At 37.3% G+C, this 18,848-nt stretch overlaps 1 protein-coding gene across 1 annotated transcript in view; it reads right to left on the bottom strand.

Annotated features, from left to right (window-relative positions):
• Positions 1 to 18,848, bottom strand: part of CDC42BPB (CDC42 binding protein kinase beta) — a 90,225-nt gene that overhangs the window by 17,710 nt on the left and 53,667 nt on the right. The window contains exons 9-25 of the mRNA XM_057365746.1: positions 18,657 to 18,736; positions 17,527 to 17,693; positions 17,317 to 17,436; positions 15,317 to 15,450; positions 13,386 to 13,628; positions 11,740 to 11,850; positions 11,035 to 11,279; positions 10,743 to 10,848; positions 10,090 to 10,214; positions 9,232 to 9,337; positions 7,515 to 7,663; positions 6,821 to 6,915; positions 6,652 to 6,731; positions 4,008 to 4,097; positions 3,496 to 3,570; positions 2,993 to 3,098; positions 457 to 593 (exon numbers count right to left, since the gene is read on the bottom strand). Coding sequence (XP_057221729.1) covers positions 457 to 593; positions 2,993 to 3,098; positions 3,496 to 3,570; positions 4,008 to 4,097; positions 6,652 to 6,731; positions 6,821 to 6,915; positions 7,515 to 7,663; positions 9,232 to 9,337; positions 10,090 to 10,214; positions 10,743 to 10,848; positions 11,035 to 11,279; positions 11,740 to 11,850; positions 13,386 to 13,628; positions 15,317 to 15,450; positions 17,317 to 17,436; positions 17,527 to 17,693; positions 18,657 to 18,736 — 2,169 coding nt within the window. The remainder of the gene's footprint in view (positions 1 to 456; positions 594 to 2,992; positions 3,099 to 3,495; positions 3,571 to 4,007; positions 4,098 to 6,651; positions 6,732 to 6,820; positions 6,916 to 7,514; positions 7,664 to 9,231; positions 9,338 to 10,089; positions 10,215 to 10,742; positions 10,849 to 11,034; positions 11,280 to 11,739; positions 11,851 to 13,385; positions 13,629 to 15,316; positions 15,451 to 17,316; positions 17,437 to 17,526; positions 17,694 to 18,656; positions 18,737 to 18,848) is intronic.

Raw genomic sequence — 18,848 nt, 5'->3', positions numbered from 1 at the left:
TCAAAATAGGATGAAAAATACCAAGTAATCAAGCAATCATTTTTCCTCTTTTAAGTTCAATCATTCCTTGTTACAGCTTAATAAATATACTAAGACTTGTATAAAGATATTAGGCTTGGATATTCCACCAATGCCAAAATGGTAGGACAGTTCACCTTTTATATTATGCTTACATCAACAATGACAGAAATTCTTTCTTAAACSGTTCATTTTTTTCCCCCTGCTTATGAACACTGTAGCTACTGATCTACTGACCTTCAGCTCTTGTAGTAAAACCAARTGCTCCTGCCACATCTAAAGTAACGAAGGTTAAATAAGTTACACAGATGGCACACAAAGCCTTAAGGCTTTAGCACTATTTAGGAGATCTGTTTAAACATACTTAGAGGTTCCAAGCTGTACAGCTGTGAGTGAAGTTAAGTATTCTTCTCTTGTCCAAGAATAAAAGACTGTTACCTTGACATAGCCTTTATAGGCGGTTCCTATTCCTCTTTGCACATCTACTCCAAGAGGCCTTTTGGCTTGTTCAGGGGGTATAGGGCAGACCTGAGGTGCACTGTCCTTGCAGGAAACATGGCATGCAAATGAACACACTAAGTACAAAAGAGAAAATTCACAGTGAAATGTGTGTATGAGTCAATCATAGGTGATTAACATAGTCTACACTCAGCAAATTAATTAATCACACTGAAAATGGCAGTCAAATTTTGCAATAGCTCATTATGCTGAAGCAGTGAACACAGCTTTCACTCTATGAGACTCTCTAAAGTACTTTTATTTCCTCTTTTTAGCCTATTACATTCATAAAGGGCAGGAACTGAGACCATATTTCAAGGAAAATTAGTTGGGCAGCCTTGCTGGTGTTAAGCACCAACTAATCCAGTCACAGAAGAGAAATAGTATTAATAAAGGAGGAATACAAATTACAGGGTAGTGGTAATAGATGTTTAATTTGATCCATGTATGCAAGAATACTACAAAAACAAAGTAAAACTAAATTGATTAAAAAAATAGAAAGGGTTGAACTATTAAACACAAGATAGACATAAATAAAGCATAAATAAAGTAGATACCAGGGACAAGGACTGAAATTGTGCATGATGAAAGAGGCATACAGATCTATTACCCAGAGCTCAATTAAGTTCAAATAAGGAGCAAACTAGCATTGCATGCTTTCTTACCATTTGCACCACTTTGTACCACTTTGTGCTGCACCAGCAAAGGACAGAGGTCTCTAGGTCTCATCTACAGAACACTTCACACAGAAGCAGTACACAGAAAAAACTCATAATATATGACACTTCACATGAGACAGACTATAAAAACTGTGGAATGAGTTCATGTGTTATATTGAGGCATCTGACCCACAGCTTAGGGGCCAGATCTTTCCACAGAGATTTTGCTTGGTTTAKTCCAGCTAACCTTTTTCTACCAATAGGCTTGGAAGAAAGAACCATGACACTGATCTATCCTGTGCTTCCTCCTAAACATATTTTGAGAAGTGGAAATCTGGCAGATGTCCTAGGTACATCTAGTTCTGTAATTATGAAGTGTCAAAGGATTCCAAAAAACCTGGAAACAGCCTGCTTCTACTACAGCCACAGACTGGACAACAAACCTCCTCCTCATGATGCCAGAGGGAAGAGAGGGCAGAGAGGGCAGCCCAGAGCAGGTTGCCTGGCTTGTTCTTGGAACTACTGTCTGCTCCAGGAGGGCAAGGATTATGAAAAAGTCATACAAACAAGGTACTGTAGGCGCTCCCCAAGACCAGGTAATAAATTCAGATCTTTAAGGAGGCATCACRATTATTTGAGATTGTGGATATCAAACTAAATCAGTTATATACTAGACAAAATCCTAGACAGGATAGTAAATTCCACAGTTTTCTGCAAGTGCAGCTGTATTTTGTGATGGTTTCCAGCATTAGAAATAGGAATTAGGAAATGCAACTGGTTGTGAATGGAACATGGCAAAGTTTTGTTCTATTGGAGTCATCTCTATTTTTATACCAATTTTAGTTTTTTCTGCAGCTATCAGGAATTGCTGTAGATTAGGCAAAATGGGAAACTAATGATGCAGAGATTAATCAAAATATACAAGACAAAAAGAAGAGTGAAGCCGATAGCTACACTAAAGAAAAAGACAGTTTCAAGCTTGCAGGAAGAGATGCAAAACAAGAGTTCGGAGCTGTCAGCAACAGGAGACAAAAGGCAGCTCCAGGGCAAGTGCTGGCAGAGAGATAGGCCCTCCTGGGGGAGAAGTGCCACCAGAAAGATCTGGCAGGAAACAAGCCCTGAAGGGCAGATGAGGCAATCTAAATGTGATACTGAGGGTGTCAGTGGAGAGGCTGCCACCAGCAAGAACTATGCTGGGCACAGAAATAAAGTTATTTATATTGTAGTGTCTTCAACAGATTGGTGGCCTATTTAACTGTGTTCCCGTGTCTAATTAATATACAGTAAGTATTTTCAAATAAAAATCCTCTATGTAGTCGAACATGGAATTCAATAGTGACACATACATCAGAGAAAGCATTTTAAGTAAAACTAATGGACAGCAAGAAAGCTACAGGCCAAATAGCCTAGAAAATAGTCCTCCCAACATATGGGGTTTGTGACCAGAATAGCATAAAATAGACATAATCAGATTCATGTTACCAGGTCATTCCCACAGTTTTCTCTACTACAGCAACAGAAACCAGTCCTGCCTTCCCCACCCCCTCCCTTGCACTAATGATATAACAGCACTAATGATAGCAGAATTAATTAACAATATGCAAGGGAACCATACTTCATCATACATCACCATCATACTTCTGAAGTGACTTCAGGAATATGCTGATAATGCAGAAGAAAGGACAATCATCCAGGGGCAGCTACCTTTCTCATTCACTCCTTCCTCAAATAAATGGTTGCCTTAACATRCATTAGGGCCTTGGGATGCTTTTTTGAGGGACTTAGTGAAAATTTATAAAAAAGTTTCACCAACTCACCATCACAGGCATAACCTTGTCGAACTAATCCCACCATAAGAGACGTGCAATGACTACACTGAGTGGGGCTTGTGAAGGACTTGATATTGAGCTGGTGAGCTTTAGGCTGAAAGATACATTCAGATAAAAAAAAACCTTCATTTTCTGGACTTARGTAATGCAAGCACCACCTTCCACCACCCTCCATTGTAGTATGTACAGTATGAACCCTGGGCTTCYTTTATGTAAGTGCAGCTTGTAAAAGGTGCTGCAGGACACCACAAACAGTTTCATTTCCAACTTCAAAAGACACTCAAACCCAAAACTATAATCATGTTTTCTGATCCCTTCCAACAAAACAAAACCCATTGATACGCATTTGGAAACATTTGATTAAAAACACAGACCTAACAAACATACACATGACAAACCCAAACAGGACAAGAAAACACAGAAGGCTAATTTATAAATGATATCTTTTTTTTCCTTTGTTTGTTAGAATAAGGTTAGCACAGTCCCCCTACCTTTGGTACAGCTAGAGAAATGGACTGAATGGTGGGGGAAGGAGCAGCAGGCATCCTCTGAAGCCGAATTGGTTCCTGAATCACAAGAAACTGTAATTGAGCAAAGTAACGCTTCAAGAATTTGTTTCAAGGTTGGGGTGGCAAAGCTTATTGTTCTCTGATTTTTTTTTCCTTTTTGAAAATCATCAAAATTTAATAATTGTAAACATTGCCGTTCATCTTTAATAGAAACAGATTGTGGTTTAAAGCACTCACAGGAAAGCCTGCACGCTAACAAACAAGCAGCAATACAGAAAACATGAAAATGAGGTACATCAACATACASAAAGCCAGCAAAAAGATTTCATTTGCAACTGTCCTCAAAGCAGGTGCAATTAACACTGAGACAYTGCAAATAAGCAGCATTCAATCCTGCTTCTTCATAATGAATGCTGCAATATGTATTTGGCATGAACAAGACAGAGAGACTTTCTGGTGAATTACTCTTCAGGGTAAAATAACGGGTCTCTTACTTCTTGTTGCTGCTCTGCAGTTACAACTGAAGTAGATGGTGAAACTTCTGACTTGGGACCCTGCATTTCCTGCTCACTAATAGAGCTGGTCTGCAAAAGTGACAGCAAACATATTAGATTAGATACCACATATCTGATGAAGTGTTCTCATGTCAACAAAATGGAAACAAGACCCAGTGCCGATTTCTATATGAAGTACACATACATTTAACATCCACTGTGAAAAAAGATTTTTCCTCAAAACAAACCCTGCCACCTGATGGAAAAGCTGGGAGTACTGAAACGCAAAATCTCACAGTAGACAGCATAAATGCTCTAACAGTCATATTCTTCCAGCAAGGCTGTGTCTAATCTCTTGCTTGCAGGTATGGAATGATGTTTGAGAAGTTTGGCAATCATCCCTAAAATAGCTGATTTCTCATGGTTGCTTACTACACTAGGATTTTTCTAGCACACAGAAGYGAGCAAGTCCACAAGAAAAAAAATCTTAAAGTAGTAATACTCAATCTTTAAAAAAGTTTTTTAAAAATGATTTGCCTCTGTCATTAAAAGAATCATGTCTACTTAATCACAGTGTCTTATATTTTACTAATATTTAAAACTAGCATCCATTACAAGCCATCTATTAATTTCACACTTAAATTAGCAACTACTAATTGCCAGCACAAGGGGGAAGTATGCTACAATTCCAGAGCTAAAGCAGCTGAGTGTGGAAGCAGGATTCTGTATTACTGTACTCTCAGGACATCATGAAAACTATGATTAACAAACATGAGATTAGACTTCACATCAATGATGTAATTAGCACTAAAGGCAACAAGTAATGAATCACTCACTTCCCAGCCAGTTTAGACAGGAAGATGTCTCAAGTTCAATTAGCTCACAAAATACATTCAGATACTTGTTATTTTTGTTTTTTTTCCGAATTGATTGGAAGGGCTGGGCCATTTAAGATCAAATTGCACATTATGTAATATGAAAAATTTCAAAATGCTAATAGCTTTAGCTATATAGATAGTCAAACTATAAAACAGTAAGCCTCAAAGAGGTTTAGTGGATTAAGTTACAGAGAAATTAAGGAAGCAAAATATCTAGTTTTAGAGGGCCATTTTTACTATGACAGGTCACAACAAAATAAGGACACAGAACTACTAGCAAAAACTTACTTCTTCCCAAAAGGCTAGCAGAGAAGATGTAGACGAAGAAGAAACAGAATCCTTTGTTGTAACGGATATGAGGGATAAAAACGATTGCTTATCACCCACAGGAAAACTTCAGATAGTATATTAGTTGGCTAGCTGAATAAAATATTTTATATGGGCAAGTGATACTCATTCAAACTAAATTAACCCCAAAGCAGATGATACAAAATATCTTTGTAAGTACATGTGAAAAAAAAATTGTTARTGTAAGTCATCAAGTACAATCATCAGCGATTTTAATGTAATTCATCAGAAAATGCCACCTGCATTTCCACAGAGAATATATATGTATTTCAGGATCTGTAGAACGGGACCTTATTTAGTTATGGGCTTGATATTTTACATGTTACTGTTTTATGTCTATCTGGTACTTTTTAAAGCAATGTTTTAAAATATCAAGGTCAGTAGATAAAAGTTATTATTGAAAAGTAGCATTTTTCATACTTCTCTCTCTTCCCTCCACGTCACCCATACAGCACATCTTGCTGCTTCAACAGAAAGGCAGCATAGATGTCTTGTAACTGGGTGCAAATACACAAACTGTATGAAAATATCACAGCATGTCCATAGCCTTTTCTTTTTTTATCAACAGGGGCAATTTAAAAAAAAATTAAAAAGTGAGAGTACAAGTCTCCATTAGAAAACCTAAGCAGAATGATGAGGTGTTAACCTGAGTCCCTTGAAATCCTAAATAGATTATTCATTCCAGTTCAAGCTCTTGGTTTTATCCTAAATTGTCTATGCTTTGCAAAACAAAATTTTCAAAAACTCCAGAAAAATCTTCAGGGATCAAGAGTTCATGAAMTAAGGAAATGTGATTCAATGTTGCAGTTAACAGCTGCTTCCTCAGGGAATGCACAAATCATTTAATGTGAAACGCCTACTTGGAGCTGTGATTTGTATGATTAGTTTGCTAAGGATCACAGGGTGTGTCACGATAAACTTATTATACCAACATCTGTGGGTCCTCTGATTCTCTTCCCAGCTCCTTCCCCTCTCACCACTCCATTAAGATCTGGAGCCAACAATTTTTCATATCTGTTTAARCACTCCTTGAACTGTGTGAACATTTTTCCCTCTAATAATCAGCACCTTCCAACTGCAAAGCACTTAGTTCCTTACTTGTAACAGGGTGTGCCAGCATTTTCAAAAAACCCTGAATATATTTCATTTAGCCAAATGTTTGAGATGAACCTAAACAAAGAAGCTAGAATGGGAAATAATTAATGTGAACTTCTGAGTATTTCCCAGAGGTACCAGCTTCTCTACAGAATGTCAAGCATCTCTACAAGATGTCAATCTGTCACCTACTGGGCATCCAATCCTGTGCCATGCTGATTTGGTTAATATGCAAGATACCAATGCACCCAGGAGTTACTTTTACATAGTAAAAATATAATTTGGTTATCTCACTTTTATAGTTATTTTATGTAATAACTCACTCTGAAAGTCAAATCACGTGCAAGAGGAGAGGTGTTGAAATAGTCAAAAATGGAATCTTGAAAATCTGGAAGTTTGAGACCTAAAACCAAAAGCAAAACAGGCTTAGCTAAAAGGCAGTATCACAAGTGAGGTTAGAAACTCTTGTTAGAACACAGTAACTTTAATTACCTGAATCTGTTCTGTATTTTTCTTCCATTTTTTTCTTCCAACTGTCTACCTCTTCCAACAGTTCTCTATTCTTTGCTTCTGATTCCTTTAATTTACTAAAATAAAAAAAAATTATCAAAATATAATCTGAAATGTCTCAAAGGCAGGAATGCCAGTACACAAGGTTGTTTACTTCTGGTCCTACATCCCAGAGTTTTGGAAAATGCCTTTTTTATTTTTTCTTTGGAGAAGTACTGGGTTTTTTATGTGTTTTTTTTATGGATGATTAATTTCACTTTTCTTCTAAATATGTACCTCACTACTTGACTAGATATTTCAAACTGTACTTGAGATTTCTACTATCATTGCAAGTATCTGCCAAACCAAATTATTCTAATAGTACTTTGACTTTTAATTCCCAAGAACATTTCTAACTCTCCAGTTAGTCGAAGAAATTATACTGAATTTGCTCTTATGCTTTTTTTCCTCAGATGCCCAGGATTTGTATCTTACTACAGCAGTGAAATGTTTACTTGAAGGAATTTTCACTGCTCCCATTTGACTGTGTAAGAAATGTGTAGTTCATGGAATGGGATCTTTCTGGCAAAGTCCAATATTGCAGGCACAAGGGGCCATTTTAAGGAAGTTGCTGCTATTCTAATCAGCAGTTTAGATCAGTACATTAAACCCCAAACAGAACCAAAGGCCTCATTACCTTTCTAAAGATATGTTTATATCTTTAACTTTCCGTAGCTCTTCTTGAGCTAGTTGTTTGGCACGAATTTCTGCATCAAGGGCAGACTGTAATTCCAGCCTCGCTGACATATCCAACTTCTGACTGCGTCGCACTTTCCATAGTGGATCCTGTTGCAGTAAGTTATTGAACATTACTATCAACTGTCTGAGGATATTTCTGTTCTTGTCCAAAGACATAAATTAGCTTTCACACTGGTTCAGATAATGCTCTTTTAATTAGTTATGGGCAGCACACCTGCTGCACAAAAATTAGTCAACAGTCAGACTTCATTACATAAAGTAATGAGCAATTTTAATATTGGTTGACCATTGACACAATATGCTTGAAACCAAAACGCTGTATCACTGAGCACRGAAGTCAAACAGAGAGAACCCACTGAAAATGACTAGTTTTCACTATCCACCTAGAACAGAGTGTAAAGTGATACACTGAACTTTCAAACATGAGATAAATGTCAACATTTAATGTAAAACATACTAATATAGAACATACTAAAAGTAGCAAAACCATGAGAAGAAAAAGAAAATGAAGAAAGAATCTGAATCTTGAGAAGCCCAATGTACCTGGAACATTGGCCTAAGCAATTCTTATGCTTGACAAGTACCATATGCTATACTTCAGCACACACTATGCAATTCTTCCCTACTATCCCAAAAGCTAATATTCTGAGCTTTTCCAGGCATTTTTTAGTGTGGACTACTTTTCTGATATTCCCTAATGAATCCCTATCTAGTCATAGATGAACTTGYAAATAATGGTCATGAAAACCAAAAAGCACTTCTTATGTTGAGAAGTAACTGCCTTAGAGAAGGCTCTGTAGAAGCTAAAAAAACAGTTATAATATAAAGAATAGAGAGTGTTCTTTATTCTGGCAGTAGCTAAGATATAAATGGAAACTGCGTTTGATCCAATCTTTCTTTCCATTAAACCTCTCAATATTATAATAGTCTCTTGATGATGGAGACAAATGCTAGCTCACAGAAATAAAATTTTTYCTTATGCTCTCATATCCATAGGTTTGGAAGGGGTGAGTAACTTCTTGTATGTATAACCCAGCAGCAGATGGACTCTGCATGGCAGATTGCTGGCTGGCATGGGTAGGGATGTGGGCTCCCATGCCAAGCTGCAAATGGCTCTCTTCCTTTCCTTATGCAGGTGTTTTTCTCTTTGAAACCAAATCTTTATGAGAGCTCTTCTATTATATTTTTCATGTTACTATTGTATGGCAAAATTATTGCACATTGTTCTGTATGTAAATAATGCCACACGCTCTCAGTGTGTCACTAGTTCGTATTGGTATCAGTATTTTTTCATCAGCTAATATTTTTTCACAGAAGAAAACTTACTTTGTTATCTCACTGTAAGAGCAATTAAAATTATTCAATTGCACATAACACGGTAAGGTGTATTTTTGTACTCCCCTYTAATGGTTTAAGTTATTACTGTTTCTTCTCTCCTCTATGGTGTTTAACATCTGTGATGGCAGGTATTAGTATGAAAYAACTGCCCCATGTAATTATCAAATTCTGATCAGATTACCTAGTTGGATTTGCAAGCAGCAGCTAAAAACCAAAAAGCAGAGTAGAGGATTTATTAGGAAAAAATACTTTTTAGGCACAAAAATGCAGCTTCTCAGACATGCCCAGAACGTCCTGAATATTTCCTATTTCCTTACCAGTGTTCGTGACCCCAAACTGGAACTTCTCAATGATTCTAGTTCTTCTGTCATCTTGGAAGCTAATGCTTGGAGATAGCCACGAGCATCCTTCTCATCACTTACCCTGTTGTGCAATTACAAAAACCTGTAACTTAACAGTTTCATGGCTCATAGAACCAAATACCGTACCACCAAATTATCAGAGCATCTTCATGGGGTTTAGGGATGTAACAGGAACAAACAGAGCAGGGAAAACTCTCCCAGCAACAGAAAACAGAATTCATCTCCAATTGTCTACTTTAGATTTTTCTTTTATCTGATTTTCTTGATTGTGGCAGTTGCTAGGGAAACTGAAGCTTCCCTTTTGCCATTAGCAAGAGTTCTGCAGAGATTCACTGTTGTAGTTTGGAATACAATCTGCATATTACTTGCTCCATTTTTATAAGGGCTATCTTCCAGTCCTTTTTGTTTTGCACACTGAAATTCTTGCACACAGTTTGCTAAAACAGTGAACTAAAGAGGGAAGAACAGTGCAAGAATTAAGTGGAGGTTCTTGTCTAGTACAGCTAGAGTGAAGTTCTGTATGTTAACATTGACCTTTTAAATCATGATCAACTTCCTGAATGAATTTATCAAAATATTCCAATTTGGGTGACTTATTAATCCATTTAGAGACTGAAGAAAGTTGACAGCAAGATTCTGCTTTGTGCTTGTTTCAGTGGCACCTGGCAATTTCAACAAAATCAACACTCAGAAATACCATGCTTTAATTGATCTGAGACACAAAGCCCAGCTACATGCTAAAAAAAGATAAAAAGCCAATCAATAATTCAGAAGTTGAAAGTGGCCGTATCTGGATCTCTGTACAAYACATACCACTGAATAATTTCTGCAATCTGAGCTTCCCAGTGAGCAACAGACTCCTTCTTTGCTGCTAGATCTTGGAGCTCATCTTCCAGCTGTCTATTCTGTGCTGTTAGCTTGTCCACGAAGGAGCATAGCTGAAACAAAAGATTAGTTTCACTTGTGACTTATGACAGTTTCAGACTTTTCATATATATGTATGCCTACACACCTTTAGAATCTGAACAAACAAGACCACCCTGGACTATCTGGGAGTTCTAACACAGAGCGAAGAACTASATGGGCTTCTTTTTTGTGGAACTGTCAGTTTACACCAAATAATCTAAAACAAAGGAAAATAAAAAACAAGTGTAGAATTCAGAGAGGAGCAGGGTTTAACTGTAAGCCATTAGGAAGGCAGGCAGTGTGCCAATGATTCTCTCTCTTCACAACCTTCATGAAGAATCAAAGGGTGGTGTCCTCCAAATTGTGGGAATCAATCCCCCAAACAGCAGTACCAAGATACTAAAGTTACTACATAGCCAAATCTCTAATATTTATATGACATAGATTTTTTTTTTATTCAGACAGTGCCTGAACATTCACAGATCCTGTTCTGATCAGTAAGTAGACTACTTCAACATGAAGTAATGAAGTAAGAATTATATGTTTAATAAAATAATTACCCTCTCATTTTCTGTTGTTAGCTTTTTGTTGTCTTCCAAGAGCATAGATCTTTCACGCTCATATTTCTCCTTCATTGTTCCTATTGCTTCCTCCATTTCACTGTGCCTAGAGAGAAGGGCAAGCAACAGAAACATTTACACAGTCACACTGCTGAACCTGTAGACTGGGGTTTTCAAATAGGAATAAACAGAGTTAGGGTGAAATACCAGCCTGCACAGGCGTGCATTCAATGCAATATATACGCACAGCAAAAAGAAATCCATAGTAAAGGAATCTTGCCCAAAAGCTTACCTCTCTCGCTTTGTTTTCTCTAATTTATCCTTTAATATCATGATCTCTTTCTGAAGTGCAAGCTGATGGCTCTCTGAATCATGTACTTCCTTTTTCACATTTTTTACTTCCAAAACATGTGATGCTTCTCGTCGGACTAACTCCTCTTCATAAAATAAGATTTTCTTTTCCAGCTCAGACTTAACTTTGGAAAGCTCCTGTTGATGTTCTAGTGTGGCACCAGCTGCCCGGCCTCCCTGCTTCAACTGCAGAACCAGAGAAGAAACCATCAGGAAGCAGCTATGGTCTTTATATTTTGGGAATATTCTCAAAAGTCAGAATTGTCCAATTGGTGGCACTTTGGAAGAACTTTTATTTGGGCACCAAGTGATTTAAAAGATGCCTCTCTCCAAGCATTAAGCCTCAGAAGTKACTGTTCTGCTTATATGACTATAATAAGGGGTTGAAATGGGTTGCAGTGATAACAGATTTGGATCACATTGATTTAGTAGCTGCTTAGAATTTATATAAACTGGGCATTTTCAAGACATTAGTGTCCAGAAATTAAAGTCTTTCAAGCAAAAGAGCCAAATAAATCTGGATGGGTTAGGTCAGGTTTCCAGTAATGCTGTACTTTTTAAGACTCCCACTGGTATCAAGAGTTGAGTAAGCCAAACTATCACAGCTTCTGGGCCATGAATAAATATTTGTCAAAAACCATGTAACCTTTAGAGCTTCCAGTTCATTTTCCAGTTGTTTGGAGAAAACCTCGCTGTGCTCACGGAGCTTGCGTTCTTTTGATGCTTCTGCTACGACTTCTTCAAGTTGGGCTTCCAGCTGTAACAAGTCATTTTAGGTCATTTCAACACATGATAGTGCTATCTGTGTCACTCATTTCCTTTCCTCCATATGGCCTAGCAGCAAGTTYTACTTATTTCTATTTTAAGTTACACCACTATAACAACCATCTCAGAATGTCATGATAATTGTTTTGCCTCCAGTGATTCAGGCATCCATCTGTCACATGCAGAGAACTATTATTTTATGACTCTTTGTACTGATGTGAACTACATCAAACCCATTCAGGGATAACTGCACAGCTCCTATTAAAGCAAAGAGAAGGAAATGACACTAGAAGGTCTCTGCAGCTGTGAAACAAGAAAGTCTTCCACATTTACAGGTCAGCTCCATGTCTCAGTATCTAAGTAAGGCAGCTTAAAAATCTCAACCTCTGAGCCAAATTACTACAAAACACTTTAAATATGAACACTAAATATTTTTACCTTGCAATTATGGAACAAAATAAGCTTGATCACCCATATAGTGATTTCAGAAAGCTTATCAGAAAGACAATTTAGATTTAGTGGGAACTAAGGCAGCTGCTGGAATTCAAGCAATACGGCACAGTTTCAAAATCTGACAGGAAGAGTAAGATTTGTTTTTCTGTGTTCAAATTAAACTAGCAAAGTTGTTTTTAAAAAGATTGTACTTAACTGTGGGACAAGATAATGAACTTCTAGACTGTGCTCTGAACAGAAGATTGATACAACTGTTATGAAAGGGAGTACAGAGGGATTTTTAAGAACAAAGACAGGAGATTTTTAAGAACAAAGACAGTAAGAATGCCTGCTGCACTTTGCTCTAGAGATGATATGCCACAGCAATTCACCAGTTCCCACTTAACCATCATTCCTTGTTCATGGATAAAAGCCTTAGAAACKTCATCTTCTACTCCATTTTCATAGACTGCCCTTCAATTTGCAAGAAGTTTTCTAGCAACACTTATAGAGCTCTTGAATTTCTCTTCTACACTTCACCCAGAGAATACAGAAAACACGATGATTTTTCAGTGATTAAAACACTCCAGATTRACCACAGTAACTTTTTCTTATGCCCTCTTATGGCTATCCACGTTATCTCATGTAAAACTATAAATTACCTAAAATACTAATTGGAAATTAACTTGCTTAAAGATATTCAGATATTCTTATAATGACTTAGCTACAGTGGAAGGAAAACCACATATTTAGTTTATATACAGCTGTATCACTATTCCTCCCTTCAGCTGAATAGAAATATTCAATTAAAAAAACCAATGAAGTCAAAATTCTCCACCCTCAGAGCACATGAAGACACTCACTGAACTTTACRGATTTCAAGCTGACTGTGAGTCAGACAAGAATAAAAACACCAGAACTAGTAAACTGGGCATATAGTAAGAACATTTTCCTCCCGATTCAAATCAGCCTGAGTGCAAATGAAAATAAAACCCAAAACCCTCTAAGACATTCCCAATTTTTCAATACAATCACATCTGAAGTACTGGATAAGCAGCAGCTGAAACATGAGCACTAGCTATTTTAACAAGTTACCTCTTTTCTCATCTTCTCCGATTTACGGATGTCCTGTCGCAGAGCATCAACTTTCTGCATGCTCACTTCCAACTCTTCCTCTTTGTCGCGAAGTTGCCGGGACAGCTTCTGCTTTTGGGACCTCAGGTCCCCCATCCTCTCACTGAGCTCAGAGAACTCCTGCACAGCCAGCTTCCTCTGTTGGTGGGCATCTCTCAGTTCTTTGGACTGCATCTTTAATCTTTCTGAGGCTTCTACAAGTTGCTGGTTTTAAAAAAGTAATAAAAAGAGTAATTTGAACTCCCTATATTCTTTCAAAGAAGAAAGAAACTGGACCTACATAAGCTAATTTTGACCACCTCACATAACTACTAAACATTATTTCTAATAGTTATTTTACACAATCCTTTGGCTAAGCAGCTGCAGTGACATACAAATACAGCCATTACTCTGCTGCTTGTGTGGCAGCTCCAAAACTACCTTTGGTGTACCAGAAGTCTTTCTTATAAATGTGACTATACAAAGCCACCTCACTTCTAAATAACTTAGATTACCACCATGTACCTGCACATCTGTAACTTGTTAAAAGGAATGCTTTAAGCAGACATATGATTAAGGAGAGACGTAAATACACTGTACCAGCACTGAAAGGCTGTGGCAAATGTGAAATTTTTTTGACAACTGAGGAAGATTCCTTAAAACAAAGTATTCCTTAATACTKTAACTGAATGTATAGAAACTGTTTCCTTTACAGAAAGTAGTTAACAAAAATTAACAGGATTAATTGTTTGTTCAAAAYGGAATGTTCAACATAAAATCATCTTAGAGTGGCAGGAAAAAATAAGAAAAAGAGCAGAACTACACAACAAAATAAATGTATCCTGGCCAAGGGAATTCTAAAAATTTCTGCCATTAGTAGGAGCACTGCAGGAGGATTAACTTCCCAAAAAGAATGTATTCAGACCAGAAGCAGCAGATCTGCCTTCTCTACTACTCACAATCTGGTAAATAACCCCTATCAGTGGTTAACAGACTGAAGAGACACTGTTAAATTCCAGTGTACAAACAGCCCAGAGATTTTAGTTCATGGATTACTTTTGGATCCCGAACGCTCAGGAACAATATGGCTGGCAGACTTTTACAGAACTAGTTATTCCAATACAGGTTCTGTTATTATTGTTTCTGTTATTATTGAAAGTGGTATGTAGTATATGCAAATCCCTATTTACTTTCCTGCAAAATATTTTGCTGACTTAAAACTGAAATACTGCTAAATTTTAGGAAGCAACAAAAAGGATAATTTACACAGCAGCAAATTAACTCTGCAATTACATAAAAGTCATCATCAGCCTTAAGCAATAATTAACCTTTGGGTATAAAAAAGAATAAATAGGCTCTTTTAATGAGCTCTGCTAGCATCTGTGCAAAGATCCTTTTCCCCTTTCTAGACAGGTCTACCCCAACTGTCACCAGCAGGTCTGGTGCCATGTAAACTAACCCATGGTCAGACATCCCAGAATTCTGCCAGGGATACCAGCCAGGTATCTGCTGGGTCTGTTTCCTCTCTCATCATTCCCTGAAACTGGAAGAATGGAGGAGAACAGTACTTGTATTCCTGATCCCTTAATAAGTCATCCCAAGGCTCTCACGTCTCTCTTGATTGCCCTCAGACTTTTATTGAAACAGTAAGAATAATTATTAAACAGTTTAATTGAAACCATTCTTTAGGTGTTTGTTTCATCTAACAGAACACATTTGAAATAAGAAGCCCATCAACTTCCAAAAGAGAAAGTGTGATACATTGGAAAGCTACTGCTGTACTGCTAAACAGGYTCCCTAACATCTCCGCATAGTTTTAAAAAGCAGCATTTAAAACACTAGAATTGCAATCACAACGTAACTGTTCTAGAACCACTTTACAGTTTTACAAGTATCAATCTTTGGATCAATACCTTATGAAGATCCTCCTTTTCTTGCCTCAGTACTCTGCACTGTTTTTCCAGTCCTTTCAACTTGTGTATGGAGTCTTCATGTTCTTGTCGAAAAGCCACTGCATCTGCAAGCTGTGCTTCCAGTTTACCTATATCTGTAGATTAATGCACATTAAAGGTAATTTGGGTAACTGGYCCCAAATTAACACCAATAAAACAAGCCACACTACTCATGCAAATTGRCTTGGAAAATCATTTTGCTTGGAAAATGAACTTCTTTCCCATTCCCATCATTTTAGACTGTTTAAAGTAACTTTGGGGCACTGATACCTCAAAATAATTTTATTTTTCTCAGCCCCTTAAGGAAATTCTCCCAAATATTGTGATCTCTAAGCGAAAAGCCTYAGCACAAGGCTTGTTTTACTTTTGAGGAACACAACTTCTAGCCCCTGAAAGCATTAAAATAAACTCCAGATGTTCCAATTCCAGTTCTAGTAATGTGTTTCCTAAATAGTTTTTATTACACAACAAAAAGGCTACAGACATTAGTGCATCCAGCAAGGCAGGCAAGGACTRTTTATTTTCTAGACTAGGTAAGAATTAATAAATAGTCTGGGAAGGAAATACCAGCCTGCACAAGGCAAGCTGGAGAGCTGACTGCCCACATTCCTGGCAGCTTGTTCTCTATTTACTTTCAAAGAAAAACAAACAAATTTGATTTGAAATTGTTGGTTTTAAGTGCAAAAACCCAACATAGCCATCTTTAAGAACTTGTGCTCAGTCTTACTAATTCTAAGAAAATGAACTGTCATTCTCTGTTTGGTTTTAATTATTACTTCTATTAGACAAATAAATATGAAATTTCACAGGGAATAACTGTCTCACTCAAGTTCCACTGATGTCTGTGCCAGAACAGGAAAATGAACTGATGTATTCAGGATTCCAAGCRCAGCTGTTAATGCTTGAAGTATTATTTGTTTCCTCACCTCAGAACAAATTTCCTCCCACCCTACATGAACCAATACTACTTCTTTTTAAATCAGAACATACTACTAGAATTTATATTTAACTGGACATCACTGGTTGAAGAACTAGATAAACCTGAACCCTGTGCAGAAGTAGAACCTTAATCTAATTAYGGTGATGCAAAACTAATTTCAGAATACATAAAAATAAGCTTTTTTTGGAAGGATAATCTATGTAGGAGAGTAGAGCTGATTTTTGCAGTGCATAYACCTACAGAAAGGTGCCAATATTGCCAAACAAAATGGGGAAAAAGCATTTTTAAAAAATCAGCATCAGCAACTCAGCATCCGAACTCACACTATACACGCCTCTATAAAACCCTCAGCCAAGTCATTASGATTCAAAACTACCATTTTGTTTATCACTGATTCCCACTTAAAAATTAGGTGCTAACAGGAGGTTTGCACAGATAAACTAATAGCATTGTCAAGCAGCAGATTTTCAGTGATATGGGTGAGTCAGTCTTCCCTCAGGACAGATGCCAGTATTTGTTTTTCTGCAACGCACAGTGCTTCCTAATTAATGCATCACCAAACAGAAACACAAAGGGAGCAGGAGCTCAGAAACATTTAAATGTGAACTACTATTACACATCCCCCCATCTACTCCTTTATGTTACTAAAGAGCAACCAGACTTCATCTCCCATGTCTTACAAGCACCTCCAAGTAAAACCTCTCCAACACAACACTCCTCCCAAAACAGAGGAGTCACAGAACAGGATCTCCTGAGATTTTTAGGGAAACAAACTGTCACACAAAATAAATTTAACTAAATCTATCCACACAATTCATCACACTCTGGACTTCCCATGCTAGTATGTGCTATCAAGCCAAGCAAGTGGAAGAATTAGTTGAGTGCTCATCTGGAAAAAACTGAAATGCCTCTTAACATTGAACGTTTTAAAAAACTCTTTGTTTTTTAATACCTCAAGAACATTAATTCTACTTATTGCAAAATAAATTGCAGCATGATAATTACCATGCCAGAGGCTTACCTGTTAATTTGTTCTTCAATCGTTCAATTTCTTCATTTAATTTTTTTATCTCCTTATCACGGCTTGTGTTTGCTGTAACACACACTGGACCTTGGAGGTTCTGCACTGTCTGTGTAGATTCTTAAAATCCAAAAGAAAGGAATATATTTTCAATAATATATATATATATTGAGCAGAACTAAGAATTCAAACAAATTATAAAACACTGACCTTGTAGTTTCCTGTTCAAATCCTGCTTTTCTTGCTCCAATTTCCGTATTTTCTTTTCATAACCTTCTATTTGTGAAGAGTTCTTTAAATCTCGCTGTACATCTGTATCTTTGGTTACAGTGTCAGACTGCAGCACATTCTTTAAAGTGCCTCTATCAGATAAYGAGCTGAAAAGAAACACATAAGTTAGGACATTTTAATAAATACTCACAGCAGTTTATRGCTGTGACATGCTGGGATTCCACCAAATATGCACCTTAAATTTACAAGAACAATTAGTGCAGTAATTGTTACTGTAGAGACAATTGTCAGGGTAAAGKTATTATTCCCCAGCTACTGTGCATGCTACTGTAAAATTAAGATACCTGCATGCACAACTTCAATAATGCAGATMCACCTTCACAAACTGCCTAAATGATTGGAAATGTTAACTCTCTCATGCTATAGGTTACTAGTATCTGGCAGGAAAGGAAGCAGGTAAGTGTATCTGCACTGAGATAGCTGAGGGACAACCCCAAAAGTTTAGTTTAAAGCATGGCAAAGATGGATTTAAGTTAAGGCACATGACTGCACTGTGAAAAGGATGACATATATTTTCTGGGATCATGGGGCAACAAATCCCCTCAAAGASAAATAACAGAATAACAAACGGCCAGAATACCTTAAGATCAGAGACAAGCATATGTYTGAGAGATCTGTGAAGCCAGATGAAGGCCATTTCAAAGATACTCAAAGTGAGCCACTTTGTCCATGCTCAGAACCCTCTGTGTTAAACTGACCCATCAGCAGGACAGTGGAGCAATGAGATAGTCCTGAACAGTTCACAGCAGATACCCAGTRTGGACAAGACTTGCTTTCAGCCTCTCAATGCAGGAACTGCAATGGACACATCTAGTCCCTTAACTTTCTTTTAATYCAAACTGGTAAAATATTAAATACAAAAGCATCTTCATCTTGGGAAACAGAATCAAAATATGTTCAGACGTCTGAAGAAAAAGACAAGGGGAAAAGGTTTAGCCACAGGTACACCTGTGGACATCAACCTTTCTACATGTTTATAAAAATGASAATTCCCAGGAATCAGCTGCATTTGGGAAACAAGTTTAATGAAGAATATATCCCTTGCTTACCTATCAGTTGTRTATGTAAACCCAACGAATGGTAAATGCAATCCAGAAAAGCCAGTGTGAGAACTTGGTGGCACCACTTCCTGCATGGAAACAACRTGCATGAAAACCCAAGAGAACCCAYAGAGAGTAMAAGATATTTGATTGAGGCCCAACAGCTAAAAGAGAGACAGCTAAGCTTTTTCTTAATACACC

This window comes from Malurus melanocephalus, unplaced genomic scaffold, assembly GCF_030028575.1.
Source record: "Malurus melanocephalus ecotype Western Australia unplaced genomic scaffold, MMel_1.1 scaffold_57, whole genome shotgun sequence".
NCBI lineage: Eukaryota > Metazoa > Chordata > Aves > Passeriformes > Maluridae > Malurus > Malurus melanocephalus.
Note: the sequence above shows the minus strand (reverse complement) of the source record. Positions and strands in the feature narration are given on the sequence as shown.